The sequence below is a fragment of the Macaca nemestrina genome, chromosome 14, assembly GCF_043159975.1.
Source record: "Macaca nemestrina isolate mMacNem1 chromosome 14, mMacNem.hap1, whole genome shotgun sequence".
Lineage (NCBI taxonomy): Eukaryota > Metazoa > Chordata > Mammalia > Primates > Cercopithecidae > Macaca > Macaca nemestrina.
In genome coordinates this window covers 1,392,888-1,410,022 of record NC_092138.1, presented here as the reverse complement: position 1 = coordinate 1,410,022, position 17,135 = coordinate 1,392,888, and the positions used below count along the sequence as shown (strand labels likewise).

The window sequence follows — 17,135 nt, the reverse complement described above, 5'->3', positions numbered from 1 at the left end:
CACAGTAATCATTCACATTTGTTCAACTGGCTTAGTCAGTTTATAGAACTTAGTTCTATAGAAGCTTTATCTATCTATAAAAGCTCTATCTTAAATGGGTCTTTCAAACCACCTATCTATGTAGAAATTATTCCCTGAGTTATAACAACAATAACCAGAGAACTAGGTCCCTAAGCATCAGACAAATCCGGCTGAGTATCAAAATTAGTACAGAAACCACTTCCTAATCTTCAGATGGGCTCCCTAAAGACTTGCACAGCACACCGACAGCATGTACTACAGCATCTCCAAGTCCTTCAATGATTACAGTGTGTCGTGACACAAAATTCTGCAGTAAAATCAGCTCCTTTAAATACACTCCTATGAACTGCAAAATAAATTTCTTTTTAACGTGGGCCTCAGAGATGAAAGACAGCCTTCAAATTTGAGACTAAAATGTGCACAAGAATTTGAATTCGAATTGTATTTAAGTTGCAGGATGGTGGTTCCGAAACAGATCACTTTTTGTATGTAGTACCCTCATGTTTTTTTTTTTTTTTTGAGACAGAGTCTCGCTCTTTTGCCAGGCTGGAGTGCAGTGGCACAATCTTGGCTCACTACAACCTCTGCCTCCCAGGTTCAAGTGATTCTCCTGCCTTGGCCTCCCAAGTAGCTGGGATTACAGGCGTGCGCCACCACGCTGGCTAATTTTTTTATTTTTAGTAGAGATGGGGTTTCACCATGTTGGCCAGGATGGTCTCAATCTCTTGACCTTGTGATCCGCCGGCCTCAGCCTCCCACAGTGCTGGGATTATAGGCGTGAGCCACCAAACCCAGTCTCATGTTTCTTATTTTGAAGTTGAACATGCATTGGCTAATCAAAGAATTGTGGTAACAAACATTCTACCACGGGCAAAAACAGTAAAAGTGTACGTGAAAATAGTTACAGCAGGGCTTTAATTAATTAATTAATTTTCCTCTAGTACTCATCTGTAACCTTGGTCACAGATGCTGTTACTGAAATACCACGGGTTCGGTCTAAGACCTGCTACTCACCATACAGACAGCCAATCACTGAGACAACACATATTGCCAACAAAAAACGCTTTAATCAGGCTCTGTAGCCAAGGATCAGTCTCAAATCCACATCCCTGACCAAAATTAGGAGTTTTTACAGCAGGGAACAAACGTAACAATGTATGGGAAAACACGAACTTGGGAGGGCTAAGGAAGTAATCTGATGAATGAGAGGCCTGGTGTCTCACTGTCTGGACTCTATGATCTGGTGAGTTTCAGTTCTTTGATACTGTTTGAGAGGCCTGGGGGTCCTTTCCTGAAGAAGGAACTCAGATGAAACAAATATAAGTTTAAAGCTTTAGGACCAGAAGGGTCAGTTTCTATGTTTATCCAAAAACAAACAAACAAACAAAAAAACAAAACTGTCTGTGGGACTGTTGGGTCAGTTTCAATAGCAGTTTCTTGAAGGTTCCTTTCTTTATTCTTGCTGTCTATCCTCCACCTACAGGCCGGCGTGCTAAATGATTGTGGAATAAATGAAAAGCAAATTCATTTATTCCACAAACAATCATTTAGGACATCCAATGTGCAGGTCTAAACTATCCCAGACTTGAAGGAACATAGAGTAGGGTTAATGGTAATATGATTATTGAAAGACTTTATTTTAGCCTAGCTTTTCACACCAGACCTTTACACACAGTAGCATTATTTGGCTATTTTTTTTCTTTTATTTTTCCTTATTCCATCATTGGTGTCTGAAATTTGGCTATTTATAAAGGTTAAATTTAGTTTTTCATTTACCTTTGAGTTCCAATAACTAATGGACGTAATATGAAGAAGAAAATAGGTTAAACTCAATAAGAAAGGAAGCAGCATAACTTAATCACAAACTAGGCACACACTCCTGAAAATCTGAAGTGATTGTTTAGTATAAAATCTAGATTCAGGCCAGGCGCAGTGGCTCACACCTGTAATCCCAGCACTTTGGGAGGCCGAGGCAGGTGGATAACGAGGTCAGGAGATGGAGACCATCCTGACTAACACAGTGAAACCCCGCCTCTACTAAAAATACAAAAAATTAGCCGGGCGTGGTGGCGGGCACCTGTAGTCCCAGCTACTGGGGAGGCTGAGGCAGGAGAATGGTGTGAACCCAGGAGGCGGAGCTTGCAGTGAGCCCAGATCACGCCACTGCACTCCAGTCTGGGCGACAGGGCAAGACTCCGTATCCAAAAAAAAAATCTAGATTCAAAACTCTGTTCTTTTTGGATCACAAACCTCTTTGAAAATCTAATGAAAGCTAAAGACCCTGTAGTAGGCAGCTTCTGACAGGACTTCCAATAATACCCACCTCTTTGTATTCCCAGTTCTGTTTAATCTCCTTCCCTTGAGTTCTGGCTGGACCTAGCAACTTGCTTCTCATGAAGAGAATACGACAAAAGTGAGAGAAGTCTCTTCCGTTATTACATCACCAAAGACCATGACTTCTGTCTTACCAGTGCTATCTCTTGCCCTCCAACTTGCTCTCCTTTTTTGAAGCAAGCTACCTTGTGTGAGATGCTCCATGAAGAGACCCATGTGGCAAGGAAGCAAAGGAGGCCTCCAGCCAATAGCTCACAAGAAACTGAGGCCAAGAACCCAACAAGGAACTGAATCCTGCCAACAAACAGGTGGGCTAGGAAGTGAATCTTCCCCAGTCAACTTGAGATGACTGCAGCCCTGTGACAGGCAAAGCTGGAGGACCAGGCTAGGCAGCAGCTGGATTCCCGACCCACAGAAACTGTGAGACAATACATGAATACTGTTTTAAGCTGTTAAATGTTGGCATAATTTGTTATACAGAAACAGATAACTACAACAAATCGCCTCTTTAGGAACGTATGTGTGTGTACAAATTCTAGTATACATTTTAGGGAATTTGGAAGTCTCTCTAAAGTTCGCAAACACAACCCCTAGTGACCCAGGGATTCCAGATTAAGAAACTTCTAACATGATAAACTTCAAACAATACGCACAAAAGGCCTATAGGAACAATTTAGCCATGCATAGCAAACATTAGAATGTTTTCCTTCCATAAAGTATTAAGAAAGTTAAATGACTTCCAATATACTGATATCTTAGTACCTGTATTATCAAAGGTGAAATCAAACCAAGTAGTACCAAAACATTATTTTTGAATACAATATTTCATAGGTACTGAAGAATGGTAAAATAACTGAGACACTGTGTTGAGGACTTCACTATCTAGTTGGTGAGACAAACACAAACATACACACGCACACACAAAATAGCTACCATAACAGCAGTAAAAATAGAGATTTACAGATAGTATCTGCTCATGTACACAGTAAAGTGACTTTACTGAATTTTAATTATAACATAAAATAAATACCTGTACTGTTTTTCCAAGTCCCATGTCATCACCAAGAATGCACCCTCTTCCATGGATGTAATGTCCATAAAGAAACTGGGCTCCTTCTCTTTGGTAGTCTCTCAAATACCTATTGACGGTATAAGGAATAGAGTCTCCATCGTCAGATAATTTAAAAGCAACAGAAGATGATGGAAATTTTCGGTTTGGGAAATAAGGTTTTTCCAAATCTTCATCATCAAATATAAGATTCCTAGGGCAATCTTTAACAAATTTTACTTCTTGAAGCTGTTTAAGAGGTATTTTCCTTTCTTGAAAATCTGAATATAAGACAACTGCAAATGACTTGCCATTTTCATCCACTGTGACAGATTTTATGCTTGCTTCACGAAGTTTTCCATTATCTGGAGAAGGGGCAAGACATCTTTCTCCTGGATGCCATATGTCTGCAATAATAAAGAAAATAAAGTTTCCAAAGCTAGCTTATAAAGTAACACCTCATTTATCCACAGCTATGAGAAAAAATACATACCTCACATAAATGCCTTTTCCAAAAAACTGGAACAAGATAAATTATAACATGTATAGATATTTTTCTAAAATATATTTTCAGATATTCTCCTATAATAAACAGAATAAAGGGTACATACTTTATTTCCAGTGGCTCCTATCCTGGCTGTGTGTCATCATCTTCCCTGGAGTTTAAAAATGTACATTCTTAGACACCACCTCTGGTGATTCTTACTCAGTAGATAGGGGTCATGGGCATCTGGTTTTATTGTTTTGTTTGGTTGTTATTGTTGAATTCAAAAGATAATTCTGACGCACAGCCAGGGTTGAGAACCACCAACTAAAATATTCTTGCTGACATATGAACATATATATACATATATTTCATGATATGGTAGAGTAATCGTGAATAGGACTTGGTAATGAGTAAACTAAAATCCTCTGGGCAGCAATGCTTTGTGGTTCATCTGTCCGCTTTTTTATAGTTATTCCATTGCCTTTCTCTAGAAACAGCTGTTTCTTTTCACTGCAATATTGCTGCTTCTAAACCTTTACTTTAACCACTGCTTGTATACAGCTAACCACAGGAACCTCCAATTCAACTACAGTGATGTCACAGCTTTTTCTCTTCTGGGTTTTGAATAATTATTTGAAGAGATGAATTCTAAGATCTCTTTTTGCTAAGAGTATTACCTCTCTCTCTATGAACTTATTCTGAGATTAACTGTACAGCTATCTATTTTATTTTCTCAGAAAATATACCACTATGAATGAGGAGGAGGTCTATAGAGTATACTACCGATACAATTAAAAAGTATCAAAAAAAACTAAGTAAAAATAATTTTCCAAATGGAATCTTATGGCAAGAATCCAAAAATAATTCTATGGCCACAAATATAAGAATACTAGGAATTATTTTTCTTAAACATTTCTCACTGAGATCAGATAACCACTGGCAGTTTCCTAGGGTCTTCCTGATGACCTCGAGTTAGATTTTTGTAACACTCAAGATTACAACATGACATGTTTATACTATCTAAAGCAAGAATAGTTCATTATGTTCCTCATCCATCAGCTGTTCTTCAAAAGTAAAGCCACTAACTTTGATGAGGTTGTTTTACCATAACAATAATGAGTACACAGGGAAAAACGTTCTCTCCCACTCTAATCTCTGGACCCAAACTGTTGACAACTGTTACACCATTCTAAAAGAGTGTTTTAATGTCAAACTAAAGCCTTGATCCACTGTACAAGTAAAACAACATATAGGTCAATGGGCCCTATTTTCATAACAGTACTATTTGCACCTTAAAACCTAAAGCAACCCTTATACAATTCTTAACCCATTACTTACTTTTCCCATTATGTGTTTGCCTCCCCTATCATTTTTTAAGACTCATTTTATTATCAATTATTCAACACACGTGATTTAAGCACAAATTATTCACCAAATATTATACCACATAATGGGTATAAAATGAAGAAAACTAATGTCAAAAATGATGGTGACTAATAGTTTTCCTGCATCTCATTAATTGGCATCATCATCTAACCAACTTTTCAAGGTAGAAAACCATTAGTTAGCCCTTAAACCTCATTTAATATTACTCCTTACATCCAGTCTGTCAGAATGGCCTGGTTTTACTTCAAAAATGAATCACTCTCCTCCATGCCACCATCTCACTAAAGCAAGGGCTGGCAAACATTTTCTGTAGAGTCAGTCATTAGCTATTCGTTACTTTAGATTTTGTAGGCCATACATTCTCTTGCCCTTGTAATGCAAAAGCAACCAGACAATACATAAACAAATGGGCAGAGCTGTATTCCAATAAAACTTTATTTACAAAAAGAAATGTCAGACCAGTCTTAGCTCACAGACAGTAGTTTGCTGACCTGTCTTAAAGCATGCCACCATCAACTCTCCCTAAATTAAGCCTAACCAGGCTCTCTGCTCCCAGTCCACCTATTTAGAGTAGGGTACCCCATTATTCTATATCTCATCATTTTATTGCCTCTGTAGCACTTACCATAACATTTAATTATCATGTCCACTTGTTTTTGTCTTTTTCTTCCACTAGAGAGTAATTTCCTTCCCAAGAAAAAGTTTGTACTGTTATAAATTTTATCCCCAGGACCAACACAGAGTCACACAGCAGACATTCAATGAACATGTGAATTTATTACACATTCTTTTTCTTTTTTTTTTTTTAGACAAGAGTCTCTCTGTCGCCCAGTCCGGAGTGTCATGGCACAATCATAGTTCACTGTAAACTCCAACTCCTGAGCTCAGCCATCCTCCCGCCTCAGCCTCCTGATTAGCTGGGACTACAGGTGTGCACCAACATGCCTGGCTAAAATTTTCATTTTTAGCACAGACAGGGTCTCGTTTACTTTGCAGGCTGGACTTAAAACTATCCTCCAGCCTCAGCTTCCCCAAAGTACTGGGATTACAGGTGTGAGCCACTGCGCCTGGCCTATTACAAATTATCGATCTCATAGATCCTTGGTATCTTGCGAGAGAGAAAACTAAAAAGTACATAAACATATACATAACTGTAAAAAGTGCATTGGAAGAAAAATGCTATGAGAAGGGAGTATTGAGAAATGTAATTTAAAAGGGAAAGGGGTCTAAGAACTGTATTTCAGATAAGTGTACAGCAAGCGCAAAAAAAAAAAAAAAAAAAAAACCTTAAGGGAATCACACAACTTATTGGAGTATTTTTGGTTTCTGAGTTTGGGTAATTTCTAGAATGAAAAAAATTCAGCTAAGTTTGAGTTAGAAATGGAATCTCTCAATATCCAAACTACAGAACAACTGCTTAAATTGTGAGGATTTCCTGTTGGATTTAACAGGGTTAAGTCTCCTATAATTTAATGAGTCGAAATCATTTGTTTTGGTTTAAACTAATTATCAATTCAATTCATTCTGGTGATGGGGTCTCTCTCTCCCTCTTTCACTCCAATGGCCTCCTCGCTATTCCTCAAGCATGTTCCTACCTCGGGGCCCTGGAGCTTTCTGCTCCTTCCACCAATAAATACCAGAGTGACTAGATCTATCAGAAGGAATGAACGTCCCAGTCACCATAATCTCCACTTGGCAGCTTCATCTATTTATTTTTAGCTGCCAGTCTCCTATAGGTATTTATATGTGTGGCCCCTGAATTACAGCATCATCAATTCCTAGACCTCAGAATTCAGGCTTGTAACTTGCCCTCTCTGAGCTTTAGCTCTGAATTCATCTAGTTAATGAGATTGATAACTTCCTCAAAAGAAAGCAAGTAGTTAAACAATCAGCATATTGGTGGGCTCAGGAAAATCACTCAATACCTGGTAGCTTTTGTTATACAGCACAATTATTAATGAAAGCTATTCACTTGGGTGCCAGAAGGCATCCCAGATGACTTGTGGTAGATTATCACACCTTCTTTAAACCTCCTATTTAAGGCAGAATATAATGCCCTGACTCAATAGGCAATAAACCTCCACTGAACTAAATATCTCAACCTTCATTTACCTACTTACAACAAACGTCTGCCATTCACTAACAACTGGGCATACAACGATAAAGAATGAAAATGACGTTTACTGAGTGCTTAATATGGGCCAGACGCGGGGTCACATAAATGCTTTGCGTATTGTCCACGTCATTTAAAAATCACAAGAACCTAGTAATGAACCCAGTTTTACAAATGAGGAACCTGCCCAAAGTTGCTCAGCAAGTAACTGTCAGAGGCAGCACTAGATCCCAGGGGCTGACCCCCGAGTCCAGGTTCTCAACACTGAATCGGAGATTTGGTCCCAGGCCTGCAGGGGGTTCACAATCTGCAGCTGTCACTGAAGACGATCTACAGGGCAAACCCCAACCCAAAGGGCACCGGCGAGAACTGGTCCAACGCGACGCAGCAGACAGGCCTCTGGGTAAGGGGCGAGCGCGGAGCTGGTACCTTTGCCCGCGGTTTCCGCGCAGGGCTGTGGCGCCGAGGGATCCATCCGGCCAGGGGGAGGGGCCGAGCCCGGCTGCACGTAACACCCGGAAGGCGGAGGACAGCGAGGTGGCTGGCCGGTGGGCCAATGGCGGCCAACGCCACTTCCGGTCGCCTTCCGAGCATCGCTCTCCGGCAACCCGAAGCCACGGGAAGGAGGAGGGGGATCCCAGCTAAGGCAGCGACTAAGGGAACCCGAGGAGAACGGGAGGGCGACGTCCGGAGCGGCGGCAGAGCCACGGGACGCTGTGTGAGGCTGGCAAGGCGGTGTTCACCTAGTTCTTTCGGGCTCCGCCGCCGCCGGTGGAGAACACGAGGCCAGCATTGCGACCCCCAAATCTCCTCCTCAGGATCTGACCTCAGTCTCCTAACCCCGCAACTTCCATCCCGGCCTTGGAAAATCCCGCGAGAACGGGCTGCCGAATTGTCACTGGGATCTCGCGAGAACGAAATCTTCCTTTCCGTGGGCGGAGCCATCTTCCCGATGTCTCGCCCCTAGGAGGCCTGTAGCAGGAAGGGCCGCGGGAGTTGCGAGTGTCGCGAGGTTTGAGGTCGCTGGGTGGGCCGGGCGCTGAGCGACGCTGGTCATAACTGGGGGGCTTGGGAAGGCAGTGGCTGTGAAGGGCCACTGAGGCGGTGGAGGCCTGGCAGAGGGCGTCCCGGCGGTCGCGGCTCTCGGCTTCTCGGTGGAGCTTGGTTCGTCCGTGGTGGTGCCGCACCCCAGGAACTTCCAGGAGCCAGTCCCTCCTTGGAGAGCTCCCCGGGACACCCACAGGTGCCAAGTGAAACTAGCGCGTTTTCTTGGATCCTACACTTTGTAGTGAATCATAAATACTTTAAATACAAAGCCAACAACATTTGCTGGGAATAAACGTAAAAATACTGTTAAAGTGTAAAGTTTTCCTTCGTCCCTCTGACGTTTCTGGCGGGTCGCTGAACGCGGGAGACTCAGCCGTCTGCTCTGAGCCCGGAGCATCTGAGGCAGCCGCGCCCACCCGCGAGGTGCAGGAGGTACACGGCCCCTGACGCTCCCAGGCAGCGAGACAGAGGGATCTGTAAGTGGCTTCCGCGCTTGTTACCATTTGCATACTCTAAGGTATTTCATGGATTGAGTGAAATACCTGACGGGGCCTGTATCCGTTCCCTATTGCCGCAATAACCAGTGACCACAAACTTTGTAGCTTGAAACAGCACAAATATATCATCTTGCATTTATTGTCTCGCGGTTCTGTAGGTCAGAAGTACTACTGGGTGTAACCTTAGCTGCACTCCTTTCTGGAGACTCCACAGGACCATCCTTAGCTTGCCTTCGCCAGCTTCTGTCAACATTCGTTGCCTTTGGCCCCTTCCTGCATCTTCAAAGCCAGTGACGTGCCATCTCCGACCCTTCCATCCTCAAGTCTACCGCTGATGGCAGCTGGAAAAGATTCTGAGGGCTCACCTGAGCAATCCAGGATCATCTTCCCATTTCCAGGCCTCTGCCCTTGATCACATCAGCGGAATCCTTTTGCCATGTAAGCTAATATATTCACGAATTCCAGAGATTAGGAAATAAACATCTTTGGGGGATCATTATTCTGCCTACAGTAGTGTCTTAAGAAAACAATATGGCTGTTTGCTCTGCAAATAGATCTCAATTCTTTGGCAGATACTAAAAACCAGTAGTATGTGTTCATAAAATGCTTCATTTAAAATATAACTTGTTTGCTTACCACCAGGTAGTAACTTTAAGCCTAAGTGAAACATCTAACTCAGCCATCTCTGTGTGAGATGTTGGCCAGGTCACTTCTCTGTTTTATTGTCCTCACCGATCACTGTAACAGTGAGACTAATAATAGTAAACTACCTAAAAAGGGTAATTGTAAAAATTAAGATGAGTAAAACTCCTAAAACAGTGACTGGTCATAGTAAGGAATATATGTGTTGTTATTACTGTTATTATCAATGGAATGCATCCACTCGAAAGTTGCATTCTACATAGACATTATGTCAGTTTAATATTTTGGCTAATAGGCCGGGCGCGGTGGCTCATGCCTGTAATCCCAGCACTCTGGGAGGCCGAGGTGAGCAGATCACGAGGTCAAGAGATGGAGAACATCCTGGCCAACATGGTGAAACCCCGTCTCTACTAAAAATACAAGAATTAGCTGGGCATGTGATGGCACGTGCCTGTAGTCCCAGCTACTTGGGAGGCTGAGGCAGCAGAATCGCTTGAACCTGGGAGGCGGAGGTTGCAGTGAGCCAAGTTTGCACCACTGCACTCCAATCTGGCGACACAGCAAAAAACACTACTGATTATAATTGTAATTCTTGATTCTAACATACACCTTGATATTGGAAATCTTAAAATCTAGAAAAATCTGCTTCTTGTTATTGATGGATTGTATCTCTTTTCACATTGTCTCTAAAATCAAAATGCAAATTGACATTTTAATCAAGCTTATTTTTTTCCCCTACAACTACCAGGGAAGAAGTTTGATTTTTTTTCCCTCTCTGAAATGACTAGTTGTTTAATTTTGTCTTATTTTTCCAGAGGTCCATTGAGTTAAGATGTAGCTCTTGACAGAGCTGACCTCTAATTAGAAGGGATAAGCAAATTCAGAAATAAATTTTGGTTTAAATGGAAGGTATCATCTGGTTGAAGGAATACCCTTGTGACTAACAAAAGAGGAGGATACCTCATTTTCTGAGTGTTTATTATTTAACCTCACTGCTGTACTTACAATGTATACTGAAGCAGAAATAATCATGACATGAAAATATGTCCTAGTGAACTAGTTGCCTCATAAAACTAGATATCCTCAAATATTCCTTCCCCCACCTAACAGTAGCTTTTGTCTCTGCATTGACATCCTTGTGTAGGTGCTGATATTGTGACATCTACCACTGTCAGTCCAGTCACTTCAAAGTTAAATTGAATATCTTGTAAAATATTACGGAATTCCTGTAGTTAATATGTGTGATGTTAGATAAATCACATAAATGAACTGAATCACATACAAAACTTTTGGCAAAGGAGGATCTAGCAAAAATTAAGCCAATTATAACTACAGAAGAGAAAAAAATAACACAGATGGTGATAACACAGCCATTTCAAAAGAGGCTCATGGAAGGAAGGTTAAACCCACCAGTAATTTGCCAAAAAATAGTCTCTCTTTATCTTCATACTACAAGAGTCAAATACATATCTGTATGTGATTGACAGATCTCCAGAATTGTGAGTTAATGTAGCAAAAAGGCTCCAGGAAAAATAGATGTGAAACTCTTAAGACAACACGAGAAATTAAGTCTTTGAGTTTCAGTTAGATGATTTTAGGTTGCAGCATTTCTCCATTCATACATTGTTCCAGCCAATGGAAAAAAAAAAAGAAGAAGGAAGCAAAGATGAGTGAAGGCAAGAGAAAGAAGATAAAATAGATCTCTCCTTCCTTGCCACAAATAACCTAAATCTTAAAGTTTAAAACTCAACGTTGCACAACAATGTGAACATACTTAACACTATTGAACCATACACTTAAAAATGGTTAAGAAGGTACATTTTATATAATGTGTTCTTTCTTACCACAATTATAAAGCAAAACACAGCAAAAAAGCTCCGGCCAAAGAAAGAAGAATTTGAGGCTTGAACGAGGTATAGTGAAAGATATATAGAGTAAGTGTTAGAATATTCAGCAACACCATTTTTACTTCATAGACTCAATAGACTCAAATAATAGAACATTTAATACCTCATGTCAGATAAGTATAAAAATCCTGCAACAAAACACCAAGAACTACTGGTTGAAATATGTTTATAAAAACTCTCAAGATGTAAAAGCCAATGCTTATACACTGTTGATGGGAATGTAAATTAGTACAACCTCTATGGAAAACAGTATGGAGATTTCTCAAAGAACTAAAAATAGGATTACCATTTGATGCAGGAATCCCACTACTGAGTATCTATCCAAAGGAAAGTAAATCATTATATTGAAAAGACACCCACACTTGTATGTTATCACAGTGAAGTTCACAATAACAACATCATGGAATCGATCTAAGTGTCTATCAAGAGACGACTGGATAAAGAAAATGTAGTATATAAACACCATGGAATATAATGCGGCCATAAAAAAAAAGAATTAAACCATGTCTTTTGCAGCCACATGGATGGAGCTGGGTGCCATTATTCTAAGCGAAATGACTCAGAAACAGAAAATCAAATACCACGTGTTCTCACTTAAAAATGGGAACTAACTAATAGGTACATATGGACATGCAGAAGGAAATAATAGACACAGAGGACTCCAAAAGTGGGTAGGATGGGAGAGAGGTGAGGGTTGAAAAATTATCTATTGGGAACAGTGTTCACTTTTTGAGTGATGGGTACAGTGGAAGCGCAAACCTTACCATTATGCAATATATCCATGTAACAAACCTGTACTGTGCCCTCTGAATCTATAAACATTTAAAAAATAAAAAATAAATCTCAAAATACATAGCTGAGCTTTCAAGAAGTATGTGAAATACTCATAGACCAAAAATAAGGAAGGAACTGAAAACTAGTTTATTAAGATGGCACTTATACCACTCCTTTCCTAGACACATTTGTCTGGCTCAGTTACAAAAAGGTCTGGATTTTAACAGGCTTCTGGGAGCAGAAGACATAGTCTTAAGCTCCCACAACGTCCCACATTGAAACGGAGCCTCTCATTTGAAATCAGAAAGCTTGCAAGGTGAGCTAGAAGAAAAAAGTCTGGACAGCAGAAAAGGAGGAGGATGAAGAAGGATTTGTCTGTCTTGGCATGGGACTTTTGAAGGGGTATTGTTAATTCCATCTGAAATGTTGAAACCACAGCTATGCCCTCAAATTTAGGATTTGAATGTATACAATCTGCATTACCTAGGAAACCCCAAGCCAAGATAGTAGCGTAATGTAGTGCCCGGTTAATTGCATCTAGGTTGCTAGAAAGAAGCACGCACATCCTTTCTAGAGGGAAACGTTAAAACAAGGACTCCTCGGAATTTCTGGAGATAAAGTCTCATCTAACAATTCACAACCCTAAAGCTGCAAAACATACACAGAAACAAGCCATCATGAACAAGGGCCAGGAGAGAAAACAAACAACAGAAATAGAGCCCTAGAAATTTTAGCTAATCGAAGTAATCGATAGAAAGGGGTTTATAAAGTGTGGTTAAAATACATGTTGATATTTTTAAAAACTGAACTGAAAACTTAGGAAACAAGGCATTGTTAAAACAGATTTTTTAAAAAGAACCAGAACTTCTTAAAATAAAATTGATTATTGAGATGGAAAACTCAATGGTAACTTAAAGAGCAAATTCAACATACCCTACTAGAGAATTTGTGAACTGAAAGATCTAAATAAACAATCCAAAATGCAGGACAAAAAGGCCCAGTAGAAAACATAAGAGAAAAGTCTAAAGAAATGGAGACTAGGAGGCAAAAAAATGAAAGAGTTGGGGTAGCTCAAAATATTAATATTATACAAAACAAGCTTTAATGCAAAAAGCTTTAGGGACAAATAAATTAACTACATAAATGATAAATGGCTTTTTTTTCTTTTTGGATATGGAGTCTTGCTCTGTTGCCCAGGCTGGAGTGCAGTGGTGCAATCTCAGCTTACTGCACCCTCCCCTGCCTCAGCCTCCCGAGTAGCTGGTACTACAGGCGCACGCTGCCACGCCCAGCTAATTTTTTTGTATTTTTAGTAGAGATGGGGTTTCACCATTTTGCCCAGGCTGGTCTCAAACTCCTAAGCTTAGGCAATCCACCCGCCTTGGCCTCCCAAAGTGCTAGGATTATAGGCATGAGCCACCATGCCCAGCCTCTTTTTTTTTTTTTTTTTAAACCAAGGAGGTAAAAATGTTCTCCACCTAGAAATCAGTATTGAAGAATATTTTTAAGGATGATATATTCTGAAATGTAAAAACACATTTCTAAATAACTTACGAGCCAGAGAAAAAATCATGATTGCCGAGACCAGCTCGGCTGGGGAGACCCTAACCCAGCAGCACTAGAGAAATTAAAGACACACACACAGAAATATAGAGGTGTGAAGTGGGAAATCGGGTCTCACAGCCTGCAGAGCTGAGAACCTCGAACAGAGATTTACCCACGTGTTTATTAACAGCAAGCCAGTCATTAGCTTGCTGTAGATATTATAACTAAGATAACTTAGTTTCTGTAGATATTAAATTAACTAAAAGTATCCCTTATGGGAAATAAAGGGATGGGCCGAATTAAAGGAATAGGTTGGGCTAGTTAACTGCAGCAGGAGCATGTCCTTCAGGCACAGATTGCTCATGCTATTGTTTGTGGCTTAAGAACGCCTTTAAGCAGCTTTCTGCCCTGGGCAGGCCAGGTGTTCCTTGCCCTCATTCCGGTAAACCCACAACCTTCAGTGTGGGCATTATGGCCATCATGAACATGTCACAGTGCTGCAGAGATTTTGTTTATGGCCAGTTATGGGGCCAGTTTATAGCCAGATTTTGGGGGGCCTGTTCCCAACAATGATGAAGACTAGAAAGTAAATATGCAACAGACCCCAAAAATGGAATGTGTTTAGACGGTTTCAGCTGGTCCTAAGATGACAAAGCCCACATTTTCTTATAAGGTAATATTCCATGTAAGATTACCAAAGGAAGTCATTAACACAGATTCTACTATCCTAATTCCTCACTACATGTAGAATATAAAAGGATTGGCAATGGGAGATTAGAGGAAGAGAAGATGTTTTTGACACAGCTATTGCAGTGGCATGTCTCTCCTCCAGATAAACAAAAGGGGCTTCAGAGGGATCACCTGGAAATTTTGGTATGCATTCCCTAGAATTTGTGGGATATGGTGAACTATTTGACTCAAACTTTAGATATCTGAAGGGGAGGTACTATGGATGGCTAACTGCTCTGAAATGTAATAGGAAAGATTCACACTTTTGGGGCCACTTCACTCCCAGAGTTTACTGTTAGGAAAGGATGCACATTTCCTCTGGTGTAAATGTAGGTCATAGGTAAGTGAAAGCCAGCGGAACTATCAAGATGACCCCAGGAGGAGATCTGAACAGCCGGATGTCTAACGGAAAGTAGTGACTTTGAAGAACACAGAAAAGCACCCAAGAGAGAAAGACACCCAAGGAGAACCTCTGCAATCTCACGGCAGTGCTGGTTAAATAAGACCTTTCCTGTTCCCCTTTTTTTTTTTTTAGACAGAGTCTGCTCTGTCACCCAGGCTGGAGTGCAGTGGTGCCATCTCTGCTCACTGCAACCTCCACCTTACAGGTTCGAGCAGTTCTCCTGCTTCAGCTTACGAGCGTCTGGGACCACAGGCGAGCGCCACCACATCTGGCTAAGTTTTGTATTTTTAGTGGAGACGGGGTTTCACCATGTTGGCCAGGCTGGTCTCAAACTCCTGACCTCAAGTAATCCGCCCGCCTTGGCCTCCCAAAGTGCTGGGATTACAGGAGTGAGCCACCTCGCCTGGCCCTCGTTCCTTATTTTTATCTCTTTTTCCAAATCAACCCTAAAGAAGTTGGAAGCAGCTTAGAAAGTAGAAGAGGAAGGTGAGGCATAAATCATATAAAAGAAGCAATCACCCCCACATTTTCCCCTGCCAACCACTTGCCTGTACCAAGTGTGAGCTCTGAAAGGAGAAGTCTTTAGGGTTGAACAAGTGTTGAAGTCTTAATTTTTTTTTCATTACATGGACTTTACCAAACTAACTTTTTGTTTGTCTCTTTTTAGTGGCTAGAAGTGACCGCAGGATTTTTTTTATTATCAAGAGAGACTAGAAGAATCATGAGACTTTTCCTAGTCGCCTTTCAAGAATATGAAGAAAAAAATGGTTCTCAAAGTGGGTTTGAATGAATATTGTTCAAATAAATGAACTTATATTCATATTTCATCCCCAGAGTCCTGCTGTTTCAACATCCATTAGAACTGAGTAATAATACTACGTATCAAAGTTTGTGGGACATTGCTAAAGTGTAAAAAATGCTTATATTGAAAAAGAAGAAAAGCTGAAAATTAATTGTCTGTGCTTCCAACTTTAAAAAAGGACAACAAACTAATCCTAAAGAAACTAGAATAAAAGGAAAAAATAAAAAACAGAAGTTAAAGAGTAATTAAAAAAACACAATAGAGATGATCAACAAAGCCAAAAGTTGATTCTTTGAAAAAGATTAATGAAGTAGGCAAACCACTGGTGAAATGAATCAAGAAAAGTAGAGAAAAAACTCAAACATTAGGAATGAAAAATAGGGCAATGTTAAAGAGAATTCAAATATTAGAAAAATATGGGAGTATAATAAAAATGATTTCATGCCAAAGTGTTTAAATGTACACTGCCTTAAAAATATATATTAAAAAGGGGCCAGACACTGTGGCTCACTCCTGTAATCCCAGCACTTTGGGAGGCTGAGGTGGACGGATCACAAGGTCAAGAGATCAAGACCATCCTGGCTAACACGGTGAAACCCTGTCTCTACTAAAAATACAAAACATTAGCTGGGCATGGTGGCACGTGCCTGTAGTCTCAGCTACTCAGGAGGCTGAGGCAGGAGAATCGCTTGAACCCGCAAGGAAGAGGTTGCAGTGAGCCAAGATGGTGCCACTGGACTCCAGCCTGGGTGACAGAGCGAGACTCCGCCAAAAAAAAAAAAAAAAAAAAACTAAACTAAAAGGAAAAGAAGCACTGAAGAAATCTATAACCATTGGAGAAGCTTGAGTCAGTAGTTGATAATGTCCCTCTGAGAAAAGACCAGACATAAGTGACTTACAGGAAAGTTCTGCCAAATGTCAAAGGGAATAGATAAATATCACATAAACTCTTCTGGAGAATACAAGAAAAGGAACACTTCCCCCAACTTATTTTATAAACTTGGTTAAATCTTGATAGCAAAATTTAATAAGGACACCATGACACATGAAATCATAAGCAAATTTTACTTACAGTTATATACAAAAATTCTAAACAAAATACTGGACAACTGAATCTAATTTTGAATAATACTAGCAAGAATAATAATAATAATAATAATGCATCATGACCAAGTTGGGTTTATCTCAGGAATGCAAATATAGTTTAAAAGTGGAAAATCTAGTAGTGACGTTTACCACTCTAAGAAATAAAGAAGAAAAATTATGTCATCTCAATGAACCAAAAAATTTTCTAAAATCCAACCAAATATTGGCAAAAAAGCAATAAAGGGCTGGACGTGGTGGCTCACGCCTGTAATCCCAGCACTTTGGGAGGCCGAGGCGGGCGGATCACGAGGTTA

The 17,135-nt window shown here is 40.4% G+C and overlaps 1 protein-coding gene and 2 long non-coding RNA genes across 10 annotated transcripts in view; 2 read left to right on the top strand and 1 right to left on the bottom strand.

Moving 5' to 3' along the window:
• The window catches only part of LOC105498929 (ERCC excision repair 6 like 2), a 153,296-nt gene extending 145,004 nt beyond the window's left edge, over positions 1 to 8,292 (bottom strand). For 2 of the 8 annotated variants that reach the window (XM_071077446.1, XM_071077444.1), the window contains exons 1-2: positions 7,819 to 8,287; positions 3,386 to 3,810 (exon numbers count right to left, since the gene is read on the bottom strand). In XM_071077446.1, the coding sequence (XP_070933547.1) occupies positions 3,386 to 3,810; positions 7,819 to 7,864 (471 nt within the window). In that variant the 5' untranslated portion in view covers positions 7,865 to 8,287. Of the gene's footprint in view, positions 1 to 3,385; positions 3,811 to 5,901; positions 7,779 to 7,818 lie in introns of those variants that run through there. The other 6 variants (XM_071077447.1, XM_071077440.1, XM_071077445.1 and 3 more) reach the window with 6 other exon arrangements.
• LOC139358064 (uncharacterized) overlaps positions 7,925 to 17,135 on the top strand; it is a 74,505-nt gene continuing 65,294 nt past the window's right edge. The window contains exon 1 of the long non-coding RNA XR_011612272.1: positions 7,925 to 8,035. This is a non-coding gene — a long non-coding RNA (uncharacterized lncRNA). The remainder of the gene's footprint in view (positions 8,036 to 17,135) is intronic.
• On the top strand, positions 8,400 to 16,531 carry LOC105498927 (uncharacterized). The gene is made up of 2 exons (XR_011612271.1): positions 8,400 to 9,371; positions 15,601 to 16,531. It is a non-coding gene; the product is annotated as an uncharacterized lncRNA (long non-coding RNA).